Raw genomic sequence first — 13,868 nt, forward strand, 5'->3', positions numbered from 1 at the left:
GTTACTTTAATACAACGGAAATGATTCTTTCAAAAATCGTAAACCAGTCAATCACGTGATCCAAAAAGAAAAATAAGCGGGAAATTTGAAAAAATACGAAAAAAAATATAGCGACGCGGTTGAACGGGATAGCGACGCGGTGAGTGCAATAGGACAGCGGGAAATTGAAATAGCGCTGAAAATCGCGGCGCTAAAACGGCCTGGGGAGAACACTGGCCTACTTCCTGTGACACCAAGGATTTTTGAAGGCAAGTCCAGGGACTAGTCAATTTTGGCCATGGTGAGTCCAACATTAAGAAGATATTTTATTGAAATATAATTCATTTTTTTAGTCTGTATGACTTAATAGAGCAATGAAATGACATTGGATTCAGAATAATTCTAAAGTTTGCAATAAAATTATGATATGCGTGTAGTTTGATGATTTTTTTTCAATTTTGAGGCATCTTTAGACTCGCCAGTATTGAAAATGGTGAGTCCAGACAGATTTTCATGAGTCCAGGACTCATGGATACGCCTAAGTGAGAACCCTGCACACATTTATAAGTTAATAATTTTGTTTATGTAAGTCATCTCATTCCATATAAATTGTTAAATTTCTTCAAACTGATTAGAAGAAAATGTTTCATGGAATTAAACTCTACAGATTACATTCTGATTTTTTCCTTTGCAAATAACAGTTCTTAAAGTTGAACAACATTATACAAGCATAAATACTTACATTAAATAATTCTGTGAAAGGCTGAGCAAAATTATCCAATACAAACTTGATTTCTGCCCATAACTGCTGAGATTTAAACTCATGTCTGTATCTGTAATGTAAAAGTAAAATGTTGTCCAAGCAATTTTACAACATTATCCTTCTTTATTCTTATAAGGACAATAGAAAATAATGTTATAAATACATAATTATGATGTGTAAACAATTCATTAAAAGCTTTGTATGTCCACATAACTTTTTGTTCTTCAATTTTTAAATCTGATTTCACTTTTGGCTGCTTCATTGAAAAATACTTAGTCCAAGGATGGCACTTAAAATTTCAACTATGGGTGTATGTCAAGTACAGTAAAACTTATTTGGTGATTTTCTAAAATTTAATGTTTGTTTTTGTGCTGAACATGCTTAAGTGTAATTTTATTGTTCAATTTTGTAAAAAATAAATTTCCCCAAAACCTATTGATTGTCTTACTCCAACACAATTTTATTTACCTTTTAAATAAGGAATGAGCTGTAATTAGAATTCCATTTATAACATGAAAGTCTCCAGTTTGGAATTTTGTGACCATTTCTTGCAACAAGTCTGGCCATTTGTCTGGAAAATCTTCCCTTCCAATAATACTTATTGCATCACTAAGCTGTAAAATAAAACGAAATTCCCTTCTAATCAGTTTTACAGTATAAGCCATTAATGTCAGTCAAATTTCTTGCAAGTGGCCATTTTAAACTCAGATTTGAAAATAATTGTATAATTTCATTTGACATTGCAGAAAACTGGTTAACAAAAATACAATAGTTCTGCTTTAAAAAATGTATTTATGAGAAATGTTTTGTATACTTTCGACAAATAAGCTACCAACTTAAATACATCAATGTTATTGTTTATGAATGAGTACAGTTCAAATGCACTGTAAACTGTTACATTTCAAAATCATAATCTTGGTGACAATCATGGAGAAAAAAGTTCATTTCTCTATGACATTTGCAAATTGTAGATATACTTGACAGCTTGAGAAATAGTTTCAGTAACACTAGAATGGAGGAATGGACTTACCTGCTTTTGTATCTGATCAGGACTTTTTAACATCAAACCAACTATTCTTTGTTTGATGGTAGTCCTATCATTTCTATGAATTTTATCACCTTCATCTTCTGTCTGAAAAAATAAATTTAAATGACCAAAATAATATTTTTTTTAAGTGGTTTACTTGTCAAAAGTGTGTTTTTTGGTCCTCAAAAGATTGAAATGTTGATATCATGTTTTTCAAACCTATTCAATATCTACCTAGACACATTGAAGGCTGTACAGTGACACTAGTTGTTCATTTTTGTGTCATTTTTGTGTTTTGTAGAGAGTTATCAAAATGGCAATCATACCACATCTTCTTTTTCACATTAATCTAAAACATCTGAAATACCAAATAGACCATATATGTCAATTGTCATAGCCTTTGTTTTTTTCTAGCATATTGGAGTACTCTCAGATAAGTATTTTGTGACTTATTTTTTGTGCTTCATATCAATGTCTAGTTAATCAATTTCCAACTTTTTTTTTACACCACTGTTTAATTACATGGATGGTTTAATCCCAAAAAAACATGTCTCAATCCACCATATTCTTTAATTCCCAAGTCAGGACTCTGGCCACCAGGAGCCTATGATTCACATGATTCAGTTTATTGTTTTTGAATTTTTTTTTGTTGTTGCATAAATTGTTTCTTGTTTGAAAATGTTTTTACATTTTGTCAAGTTGGAGCCTTTGACAGCTTACTGTAGAGTTTTGATTTTGCTCATTGTTGTAGGCTGTAACCTACATTGCATAGTACTTTAAGTTGATTACATCTATGTCATTTCATCAATGGTAAAATTTGTAACACTGGCAATCATACCATATCTTCTTATTTCTCTATTAACTTGAAAACTTTTACATTAATTTTTTTACAATAAAACATATATCTCTCAATCGATAATTTGATAAGTTGATAACAAATATGAAAACCCCATCTAAGTGATAAGATGTGCATGTGGTGTTTATTGAATAAAATGATAAATCGAAAATAATGACGTCATCATCCTTTCTGGATAAAAATAAAACACTGACATATAATAAAAGTTCTCACAGGATGCATATATCTAGGACTCAATAACACTTACCAATAGGTTTTCATACAATATATCTATACATGCATTTACCTGTTAAAAACTATGACAGCCCACACAGGTGACAAAACATTATTGATTTATAATTGCGGTGATTACATAAACTGACCACACAGAGAGGCATGTGTCTACTGTAGCCAGGTTGAAATTCAAATGGCAACACAGTAGGACTATCTGTACACACAGCAAAATGAAAGGTTGGACAGTTATATAAGGGAAAACTAATAAAGTATTTCCTAGTAAAAAAAAAGGCTTTCAAAACTTTATCCTTTGGTTTTAATGGATGGTTGTCTCATTTGATGTCATACAACAATTCCATCTGCCAAATCAAAAATTTTATGACAGACAAAACCTTTGATAGCTGAAACTCAAAAATTCGTTTTTCAAAATGAAAAATATATCAATATAGCCGATTTGTTCATTGACAAAGTGAAAACATTCCTGTAAGAGGTATGTATGATACCAGAACTCAGCAGAATCACAATGATATTTCAGAATTGTGACTAAATAAATCATCACCTAACAACCCTACAATCTTCAGGAACACTGAAAACATATTATTTCCCTTTGTTTCTGCATTTTGTACTTCATGTGCTAGAAAAATACATTTAGAGAAATTGACATAATCACACATTTTTGATAATTGATCAATAAAATGGGTATAATGCCAGGTGAACCTGGTTTGATGGACAGGAAGCCCTTGCAGGGATTTCATAGACCAAATAGTATTATCTTGTTACTTATAGGTGAGAATTTCATGACAACTATAGGTTGTTTTTTTCTAGGCAGTCACTGTGTGGTCAAGCACAATAGTCAGATGGAAACTTCCAAAACATACAGTCACAAGGCTTCTATAAACAAGGTATAAAGCATCAAAGTTTTTACTTACTAAAATCACTCAAGTGAAATAATCAAATATAAATGCCCAAACCATGGTTAAACAAAACCATATTAACTACTGCCATTAATTATTTCTCAAGAAGTTACACTCCAGCTCATCTTTTGCAGATGTATTTAACAACTTACCACCCTCCAGCATCTTTTTGTGTAATTTTTAAACGTGACAGCTGAGCTGACCCTGAGATGAACTGGAACACCATCTTTGTCTAACAGAGTAAGCAACAACACAGGGTAATTTTGGCTGCCTTCAACAGATTCTAAAAACTTTTCAGCTGAAAAATAGGAGAATAAAATTTAGAATCAAGATTATATATGATTGTAACTTGAAAATAAATCACACTGTATAGCACTCTCATTTGAAGCTTACTACTATATTCATGAAAAAAAAGTGTGTAAAAATTCAGGGGATAAATGACAGACATCAATGGACTTAAACCAGTATACCCCTTCATTTAGGAGCAGAGGTAGAATACAATATACCATTTGTAAAAAAGAAAGCCTATATAGATTTGTACTTTATAGTCTGGCAAATTTAAAGTGTTCTCCCCAGATATTTCATTTAGCATCCTGGTCAACAGGTGAAATTGAAATACCATCTTGTTTCTAAAAATTATAGCATCACATCAGGGGTCGAATTTAAGCTTTTTTTGTGTACTAGCCAGACAGACCAGTGGACTGAAAATGTATTGGTCCAGCTTCAAATCTAATGGTCCTAAAAAATAATGACATTCATTTGACAAACACTAAAAAGTTTAAAATAAATAATAGATGTTTACTTTTATTTTCCTCTAGTGCTTTCGTCTCCTCTATTCCAATAGGTTTTGTGCTGTTCTGATTGTTCATGAGCAAGTACAGAATCTACGATCCCGTAACAAAAATACATTTCATAAATAGGGGTGTCACTGCAAATGTTTCACATGTTATACAATTCATTTCAGTGCGATCGACTATATAATTTAACCATTCACGATCTTTTTCCAAGGATTTTCTTATATTTACGTTTCTTTTTGTCAGTTTTATAAAATATATTTCGATATTCCTTTTGAATGTCAATTATTTTATTTTGTTGTTCAGTGGTTTAACTCCTTCCAAAAATTTCCACAATTTATGTTGTTGTGAAGGACGCCCACCCAAAATATTAATTACTTGGTCAGTTGTAATAATTAGTACCCCCAAGTACAGTGTTATTAATTTCGTGTGTAATTTTTGTAAACAAACCCAGAACGTGATGCAATCAGTGCTTTTATCGACAAATTTCTACTGGTCCGTAACATAATCTATAAGAAAACCACTTCAGATAGCATCACATTTCAGATTATAGCCTCACATTACTATGATACTAAAAGGCCATGTGGAGAACACTGAGTCATGATAGTGGCTGATGGGCTTCACAGAATGTTTTTAACATTTACATTATCACACACCTTTTCGGAAGGACAAATTTACATACAAGAATATCTACAATGTAAGCAGGTAAGCTTCATTCAGCGTAAAGTTACCTGCTTTTCTGACACTTGCATCAGGTGACAATGTCTGTTCTAAATAACCTGCCAATGACTGTAAATTACTATCTGTAACTTCCATCCTATCTGTAAATTACGATTAGTCATTAAATTAATCACAATTACAATGTACATAAATCCAAATTTGTTATAATGCAGAGGCTCCTTAAGTTTTTTTACTGTACAAAAATGTATCTGACCTTAAACTCAGTTTATTTAAAATTTGAGATTGTTTTTTCTGATGATTCTGATATTTTTTTAAAGGTTACCAAACCCAAAGAAAACCCATTTTGGTTTGTTAGAGAAGTAGTGATCAGTTCAGAAATACAAAAGTTTGAAAAGTAATGGCCAAAAATAGTGAAGCCCTGGACTTGAATACAAAATTTAAAAAAATTGGTTATCCCTAGTACCCAAATGTACAAATAAACATGGTGTAAAAATGTAGTACCTACATGTATCTCATATTAAATAAATATGCATTTGTACCTATCAAATAAACCCCCACTCTGCTGCCTGGTTACATTACCTCCCCCTTTTCTGCCTTATGTACAAAATGTGTACCTCAGCAGCAGGAAAATGAAAGTAACAGTGCTACATTTTTCTACACTAGAGAGAGAGCAGAGCCTCTTATTTTGAAGGGCTGTTTTGATGGACAGTGTACTATATATGTATATACTCAGGGTTCGACACTAACGGTAGTCCGGTGCCCCCCTAAAATCTAGGAGGACTACCAAAACATGGTTAATCAGTAGTCCTGTGGACCACCTGGAAATTTGTATATGGTCTGGCTATTTCACTGCCAAAAATTGGCATAAAAGTCCTCCCAATTATGTTTATATTTTTCAAAGACAGTGATGGCATTTGGAAGAACGTAAATTTTATTTTGTTATTATGAAAGCACTTTTGAGATCCAGATTTCTGATCAGAATCTTCACAGTGTTTGTATCACATGGGATTTTCAATGTAAAATAAAAATGTCTGATAACCAAAATGTGAAGAAACTGCAGAATAGACAGCAAAGGTCAGCAATAAAAACGTAGGTGTCAGAGTTAAAAAAAGATACTTCCCAAATTTGAATAAAAAAATTATTACCCCCAAAAAAAAAGAAACAGGAAGAGGTAGTTTGAAAAAAAAAGCCAACAATATTTTTTGGTGGCTTTCTTATTAAAAAAAAACCATATATATGCATGTCATTCAAAATGGTATTAAAGGCATTTTGTTTTAGCAACATATCCACTGAATTGCTTTCAACAGTGATGATGAAGTTGACCTCTAGTTCACAAACAAAGACATTGTACATGTATCACTACAAGAAAAATCTTATAAACTGTTTGAAGAATTAATGAAAACTTTGACTTATTTTTATCCTTTTTTTCTAAATAATCCTGGAATAAAAGGTCAAATAACTCCACCTAACAAGGCCTTAGAAATTGTCTCAGATTGCAGATTTTGAATTTCATTTTTCAAAATTTTCTGACTGTAAAAGTTCAGGAGTAATAAAATTTATTCACTGAATGTCAACTTTAATTTATCTGAAAAAAAAACAAAATATTTTCAAACTCAAATGAACATTTGTGTGCTTTTGAGATGCTCAGATGGCAGGAAATTGCATCATATTTTGAAAAATTTTCTTGGGGGGGCATGCCCCCAAACCCCCCTAGCTAGTTCGGGCCGCGTTGCGGCCCTCACCGGTGATAGAGGTGGACTACCAGAAATACCCAAAACTTTTTCTTGGTAGTCCTGAGGACTACATCACCTCTAATGTTAATGTCAAACCCTGATACTGTATGTGGTACAATCTAACGAATTATCATTGTTTCTTTGATTCAATGTGGCACATCCACTGAATTGTTAAGTAAGCATACACATTTTGTTAATGTCATGAAGTCACAAAAACTCTGCTTTCATCCATCTCTTACCGTGACTGATAATGATGCATGCCTGTTTTACAACACTGTTAATAAATACATTTCTTTTGGAACTCAGATATTTAATTTCAAATTAGAATGCATGAAAATTTGCAAATCAGCCCATAATATATGTAAGTAAGCACACAGACAATATCAAAAATAATTTACATGTATCATACTTTTTTTTTAATTTCCCTCTTTGCATATGTACATGATTGCGTCAGCCATTGACTGTAAAAAGTCATCTGACTGCACTTGTAACAGTTCTGCCAACTTTTCATGAGGCAAATGGGCGAAATTGGTCAAAATTGTAAAGATAAAAGAGGAAATAACAATCAATACAAGGAAAATGCCGCCAAATAAACAGGAAAATGTGGGAGTCTCACGCTAAATAAATGAGATTTGGCAGTCCTGCTATGATAGAGCATAAGAGTGATGATTTAAATATTATTTTTTACTGTGACAGTTTGTTCATTTTAAATGGTGAAGTTGAAATCATCCATTTGTAAATTTTACGTACGCCATCACGAGTTGATTGACCTTTATGGAATAAGCAACACGACGGGTGTCACATGTGGAGCAGGATCTGCTTACCCTTCCAGAGCATCCAAGATCACCCTCAGTTTTTGGTGGAGTTCATGTTGATTAATCTTAAGTTTTCTATGTTGTGTCTAGTCCAAATAATTATGACGTCTCGAAAGGCTACTATTTTTTTTTCTTTGACGCCTTACATCATGTCAAAATGCTGAAGCCACCATTTTCAGTTGGACTTTGAGAGCATATTTTTCTCTCAACTTTAAGAACCAATTAATTTAGCCATAAAACTCACATTGATTTGAAGGATACAAAATTTTGCATATATAAAAATTCTTACTTTTTATGTGTTTGTTTGTGCAAAATATTTCCAATTAATCCCTACAGTAATAATAAAATAAGTAACAATTCCATCCGAGGTGGGAACATGTCTACTGCTTTTTATAAAACGTTAATCTGATTTTTTTTTGGAGATTATAAAATAATTTTTGCAACAAACTCGGTAAAATTTTCCAGAACCTTTGTTTTACATTATCCTGAAATTCAAATTTAACAGTTTGGTTCAAAAATCTATTTTAAACTCCTAAAATGCATCATCTTGAGGAGAAATCAGATAAGCATTTTAATAAAGCAGTAAATTCCCTCTCAAAGTCCAACTGAAAATATGAGTTTGGCATTATGATGTCGATGTAAGGCGTCAAAGAAAAAAAATATAATAGCCTTTCAAGACGTCATAATTATTTGGACTATGTTGTGTCATGTGTACTATTTTCGCCTGTTTGTCTTTTTCATTTTTAGCCATGGCGTTGTCAGTTTATTTTCGATTTATGAGTTTGACTATCCCTCTGGTATCTTTCACCCCTATTTTACATACCAGTGATATTATTTGCCTTAAATTAGTGGAGAATAAAGGCTTTTTCCCCTGGAGAAGAATCACAATATGAAAAAAATGGCTTAAAATTATTCCCTTAAAGACAATTGTTTTCCCAAATAGTGCAGTCTCAGTTATACTAGTAATTGTGCAAGAATACAAACTGAAAAACACTCACTTAAACAATTTTCTTGCCTAAAATTACTATATGGGCACATTTGAAGGTCTTTTTATGTACCATCACTAACAAATTGGGGTCTTATTTTAAAGCAGGGTTTGACTCTTGAAAATGGGTCTGTAAATTGAAGTTTCCGTCAAATTTATGGTTTATTTTAAATTTCCCAATTTTGATGAAAATGACGCATATTTGCCCAAATTATGATAAAAAAGGGTAGAGGTAGTTTTGAAAAAAGCCAACAATATCACTGCACACAGGTAGCAGTGACACATGTACATTGTTTGCACCTGTTAGGAGTGAATCTAATGTACAGTAGTTGTCGTTTGTTTATGTAATTTATACGTGTTTCTCAGTTTTTATATAGATTAGACCATTATCTCCCCTTGACCACTGATTCTTTCCTCATGCATTTGAATTATTTTATGTTTCTTTAATCACTCTGTAATGTTTATGTCATGTTGTAATTAATGTTATGCTCTTTATGGGCCCTTTAATTTGGAAAATAAAAATATTGTAAAAAATATTGTATTGTATTTGGTTTTCCCTTTTGAATGGTTTTACACTAGTAATTTTTGGGCCCTTTATAACTGTAGCTTGTTGTTCAGTGTGCCAAGGCTCCGTATTGAAGGCTGAACATGGTTTACTTTTATAAATTGTTATTTGGACCGAGAGTTGTCCGGTAGGCACTCACACCACATCTCCAATCTACATAAATTTAGCCAGATGTCAAAATGTTGTTTTGCCAGACAAGATGGTGCCATGGGAAGTTAGAGCTTGACCCATTCCAAAAAGTAGATATTTGCCAGTCCCCTCCCCAGGGTTTACAATCATTTTGGAGGAGGTCACAAAACAAGGGGGGGGGGGGGGGGGTCAGCGAAAACTATAAATATGCGAAAATATAAATATGGGAAAACAAAGGATGAAAGGTAGGTGAAGCTTACATAAATAAAGAGAAAATGAAAATGAACAAATTGAGGACCGATTTATATGGATCCACGACCGTCATTTGGTTCAGAAGAAACAAAGCGGGGCATCCATTTTTGGACGGGCAAATATCTACTTTTTGATATGGGACGAGCTCTGACGTACAACGGCCCCAGTTTGTCTTGCAAAAGAGTCGTTGAACGTTAGAGTAATCTCAGACTAACATAAAGTGGATACTTCTACATCTACATCATTGAAAAGCAAAAAAAGGGTTTAACACCCGTCAATGGCTGTTGATACCTAACAGTTAAAATGAAACCATATTACATCATATTACGTATAAGATATTAACTGAAAAAATGAAAAGAAAATGGTAAACCCAAACAAATAACTATTATTACCTCACGTTTTTCGAAATGGCGCTTATTTTTTATTCCGTCTGGGGGCGCTTCTTTATGAATCGGTCAGAGAATAACCGAATGTTGCTTCAGTTAATGACCGAAAAGACACACGACGAAATATAATATGACTACAATATTTGTTTTGGGTGAATTTGTCCGCTTTACCAGAGACATGTATACTATGTCTCTGGCTTTACACACCAATTAATTCCTTATGAAAGGCGTTTAATCATATAATAACATTTGAATTGAATGGACTATTCAATAAAAAAATATTTTATTTCTGTGTCGTTTAGTCTTTTTTGGAAAGATCAGTCACTTCGTTAGGCTCAGTATAGTGTATTTATGCAGGGACACATATATTAGATATTATATACATGTACGGTTCCCAGATTTATGATAAACAGGACTTAACAAATGTCATGACATATCATGCCAACGGGGTATCATTGTGCTTTTTTTTCAATAAATTAAACTATAATATAAAAAAGGTGTGGTACAGTCAGGGGATGATCCAGGAATTTGGAAAGGGGAGCGAAGTTTCAGTTTAAGATCACCGAGCGGAGCGAGGCGATTTTTTTTATGGGGGGGGGGGGATTTTTGGCCGTAAAAACATAAAATAAGTGTAAAATGCACATTTTAAACGGTTCCTGGCGTGGGGCATGTATACATGTATATTCCATAGTTGCTGCAAAGCGTAAGTGTTGGACATTTTATGCTGTTTTCTCCCTATTGATATTCTATCATAAAATGATAGTAGATGGATCCAAAGCTTTATGTACTGATATATTTGATGTCGGACTTGTCAGTAAAAAATAGACATGGAAAATACATGTATGTTAAGTTAGCATAATTCCTCACAGATTTCTTGTTGTAAACAAGAAATACGTAGGGCTATAATATTCGATGAAATGTACAATACGACCGACACGAAATAAAAAGTCAAACAAGCAATTTTCATTCAAATGTTTGGATGATATGTTTCACCCGACAAAATTAAGGGAGGTGAGGGGTTCCAAATCAACCAAAGGCTACGAATGAGTCTGAAATGACAACTAATTTATGAATGACGGTCGACAAATGGAGACATAAATTAAGGCCACACTCAGCTTTTACTTAAGGTGCAGTCTGGTCTTGATAAAAGTATTCACTTCAATATATCAGTTCGGTAAACTGACAGACATTCCGCCGCGTCAGACATGCAAACCCAGACCTAAAAAAAAATACTAAACCTAAACAATGTTATACTGTAATTTGAATTTCAAAATGACTAAGTGACGTTTTTTTACGCACTGGTCAACTCCATCATAGCGAATCACATGACTTTGACATAATCAGTAAATACCAGCGAAAATTATCTTTATAAGTAAAGAAATAATTGTAGCATGAAAATTAAATACATGGGAAATGGCAAAGTTCATGAAGTTTACGAAAAAAACAAGTTCGAGCAAAAAAAAGGGGGGCGTACGCCCTCTACACCCCCTCTGAATCCGCCACGTGACTTATCGAAAAACAAATGTGATATACAGCAATAACTGACAACCAATGAATTACATGCTTCTAACTATGTACATACAATTGTACATATTGTGGCGTGGTTTAACACGTTTTCGATCGCCTAACCCTATCCCTTATGTTGGACTACATAAGTACAAACTACTGAATAAGTTGAAAATAAATTAAATTAAAGCATAAAAGCGATATATATATATACAATTCAATCACTAGCAAATGTATTAGTCAAAGTTTTATTTTTCAAATTTTGTGTTAAGATATATATGTATTATTTTGCAGAATTTTGAAGACGGTCCATCATTTTGCCAAAAAAGTTAAAAAAAAAATAAATATAAGTAGATTTTACAGACATTTCATAAGCTAATACTATGACTAGGACAACTTGACATTTTAAAAACGCTTGCATTATATAAGAAGTCAAGCAAGTATCAATTGGTAGTATGCGCAAATTGAGTTGGTCCTATCAAGTATATTTTTGTCTTAGTAAACAGCTTAACCTTTAAGAAAAACAGGTAATGGAAAAGAAGGTGTAAAACTTAAAGCAGTTCTTATTCAATAAATGTCAACACCTTGGGTAATTGGTGATATTCTACGAATAGCACTTGACCACTGGAGACATATAGTGTATGACGCTTAATGTGGGAAAATAAAATCTCAAAAAAATATACAAGAAAATACGGGATATCAAATATTTCGAAAATGAATTGTTGTAGACAAGAAATACGTAGGGCTATAATATTCGATGAAATGTACAATACGACCGACACGAGTTAAAAAGTCAAACAAGCAATTTTCATTCAAATGTTTGGTTGATATGTTTCACCCGACAAAATAAAGGGAGGTGAGGGGTTCCAAATCAACCAAAGGCTACGAATGAGTCTGAAATGACAACTAATTTATGAATGACGGTCGACAAATGGAGACATAAAGGCCACACTCAGCAGTCAGGTTGCAGTCTGGTTTTGAAAAAAGTATTCAATAAATCAGTTCGGCGAAACAGACATTTCGCCACGTCAGACATGCAAACCCCGGCCTAAAAAAATACGCCCGTTTTTTATACATCATGTTCATTTGTCTAAATAATTCTGTTGGAAATTTTCGTTTCTAATAGCAAAAAAGTGGACAAGATTATTGTTTTCAATCCAGATACGGCCAGAATTTTTATTTAATGCAAAAATCAGAGTCGTAATTTTTTCTTTGAAATACCTTAGACTGCGTCCTCAAATCAAATGGTTCGTATACCTTAGACTTTAAATCTATCTAGAGCTTATACTGACTGGGGATCATTATTCAGCTATCAAGTTATTTCAAAATAGGCTTGGGCGTTTGGGGTTAAACATGTTTACGTAGGTAATTTAAATAATATTGCTGTGGATTTTTTTTTCATGAGAGGGTTTCTGTTTGGTTGAAATTGGGCAATAGAAGTCACTACGTTCTTTCTCAATCCTAATTCGCTTTGAAGGTATCCATGATATCATGGTTGTCACCAGGCCTCAACCTAAGCAATGTTGTACTGTAATTTGAATTTCAAAATGACTAAGTGACATTTTTTTTTTACCAACTGGTCAACTCCATCATAGCGAATCACATGACTTTGACATAATCAGTAAATACCAGCGAAAATTATCTTTATAAGTAAAGAAATAATTGTCGCATGAAAATTAAATACACGGGAAATGGCAAAGTTCACGAAGTTTACGAAAAAAGAAGTCCGAGCAAAAGGGGGCCGGGGGGGGGGGGGGTGCGTACGCCCTCTACGCCCCCCTCTGAATCCGCCACTGACACTAATCGAAAAACAAATGTGATATACAGCAATAACTGACAACCAATGAATTACATGCTTCTAACTACTGTGGATTCATTAATATTCGTTGGATACCAATTTTCGTGGATTTCGTGGGTACAGGGAAACCACGAATTTAAATGTTTAACGAAATACAAATGTTCTAAAGGATTGTATGCAGACTTTGCCAAAACCACGAATTTAAATATCCACGAACATGCAAGTTTCCCTCAATCCACGAAAATTGATACCCACGAAAATAAATGAATCCACAGTATGTACATACAATTGTACATATTGTGGCGTGGTTTAACACGTTTTCGATCGCATAGCCCTATCCCTTATATTGGACTACATAAGAACAATCTACAGAATAAGTTGAAAATGGATGAAATGAAAGCATAAAAGCGATATATACAAGTCTAAATTGAAAACTACGTTCAAACCTATGATTGCGTTGGATAAAATCGCA

At 33.2% G+C, this 13,868-nt stretch overlaps 1 protein-coding gene across 1 annotated transcript in view; it reads right to left on the reverse strand.

Annotated features, from left to right (window-relative positions):
- Positions 1-10,205, reverse strand: part of LOC139488289 (exportin-2-like) — a 37,492-nt gene extending 27,287 nt beyond the window's left edge. The window contains exons 1-6 of the mRNA XM_071273790.1: positions 10,099-10,205; positions 5,278-5,367; positions 3,905-4,050; positions 1,773-1,874; positions 1,211-1,356; positions 722-812 (exon numbers count right to left, since the gene is read on the reverse strand). Of these exons, the coding sequence (XP_071129891.1) occupies positions 722-812; positions 1,211-1,356; positions 1,773-1,874; positions 3,905-4,050; positions 5,278-5,362 (570 nt within the window). The 5' untranslated portion in view covers positions 5,363-5,367; positions 10,099-10,205. The remainder of the gene's footprint in view (positions 1-721; positions 813-1,210; positions 1,357-1,772; positions 1,875-3,904; positions 4,051-5,277; positions 5,368-10,098) is intronic.
- Between the last annotated feature and the right edge of the window lie 3,663 nt (positions 10,206-13,868).

The sequence above is a fragment of the Mytilus edulis genome, chromosome 1 (genome assembly GCF_963676685.1).
Source record: "Mytilus edulis chromosome 1, xbMytEdul2.2, whole genome shotgun sequence".
Taxonomy (NCBI): domain Eukaryota; kingdom Metazoa; phylum Mollusca; class Bivalvia; order Mytilida; family Mytilidae; genus Mytilus; species Mytilus edulis.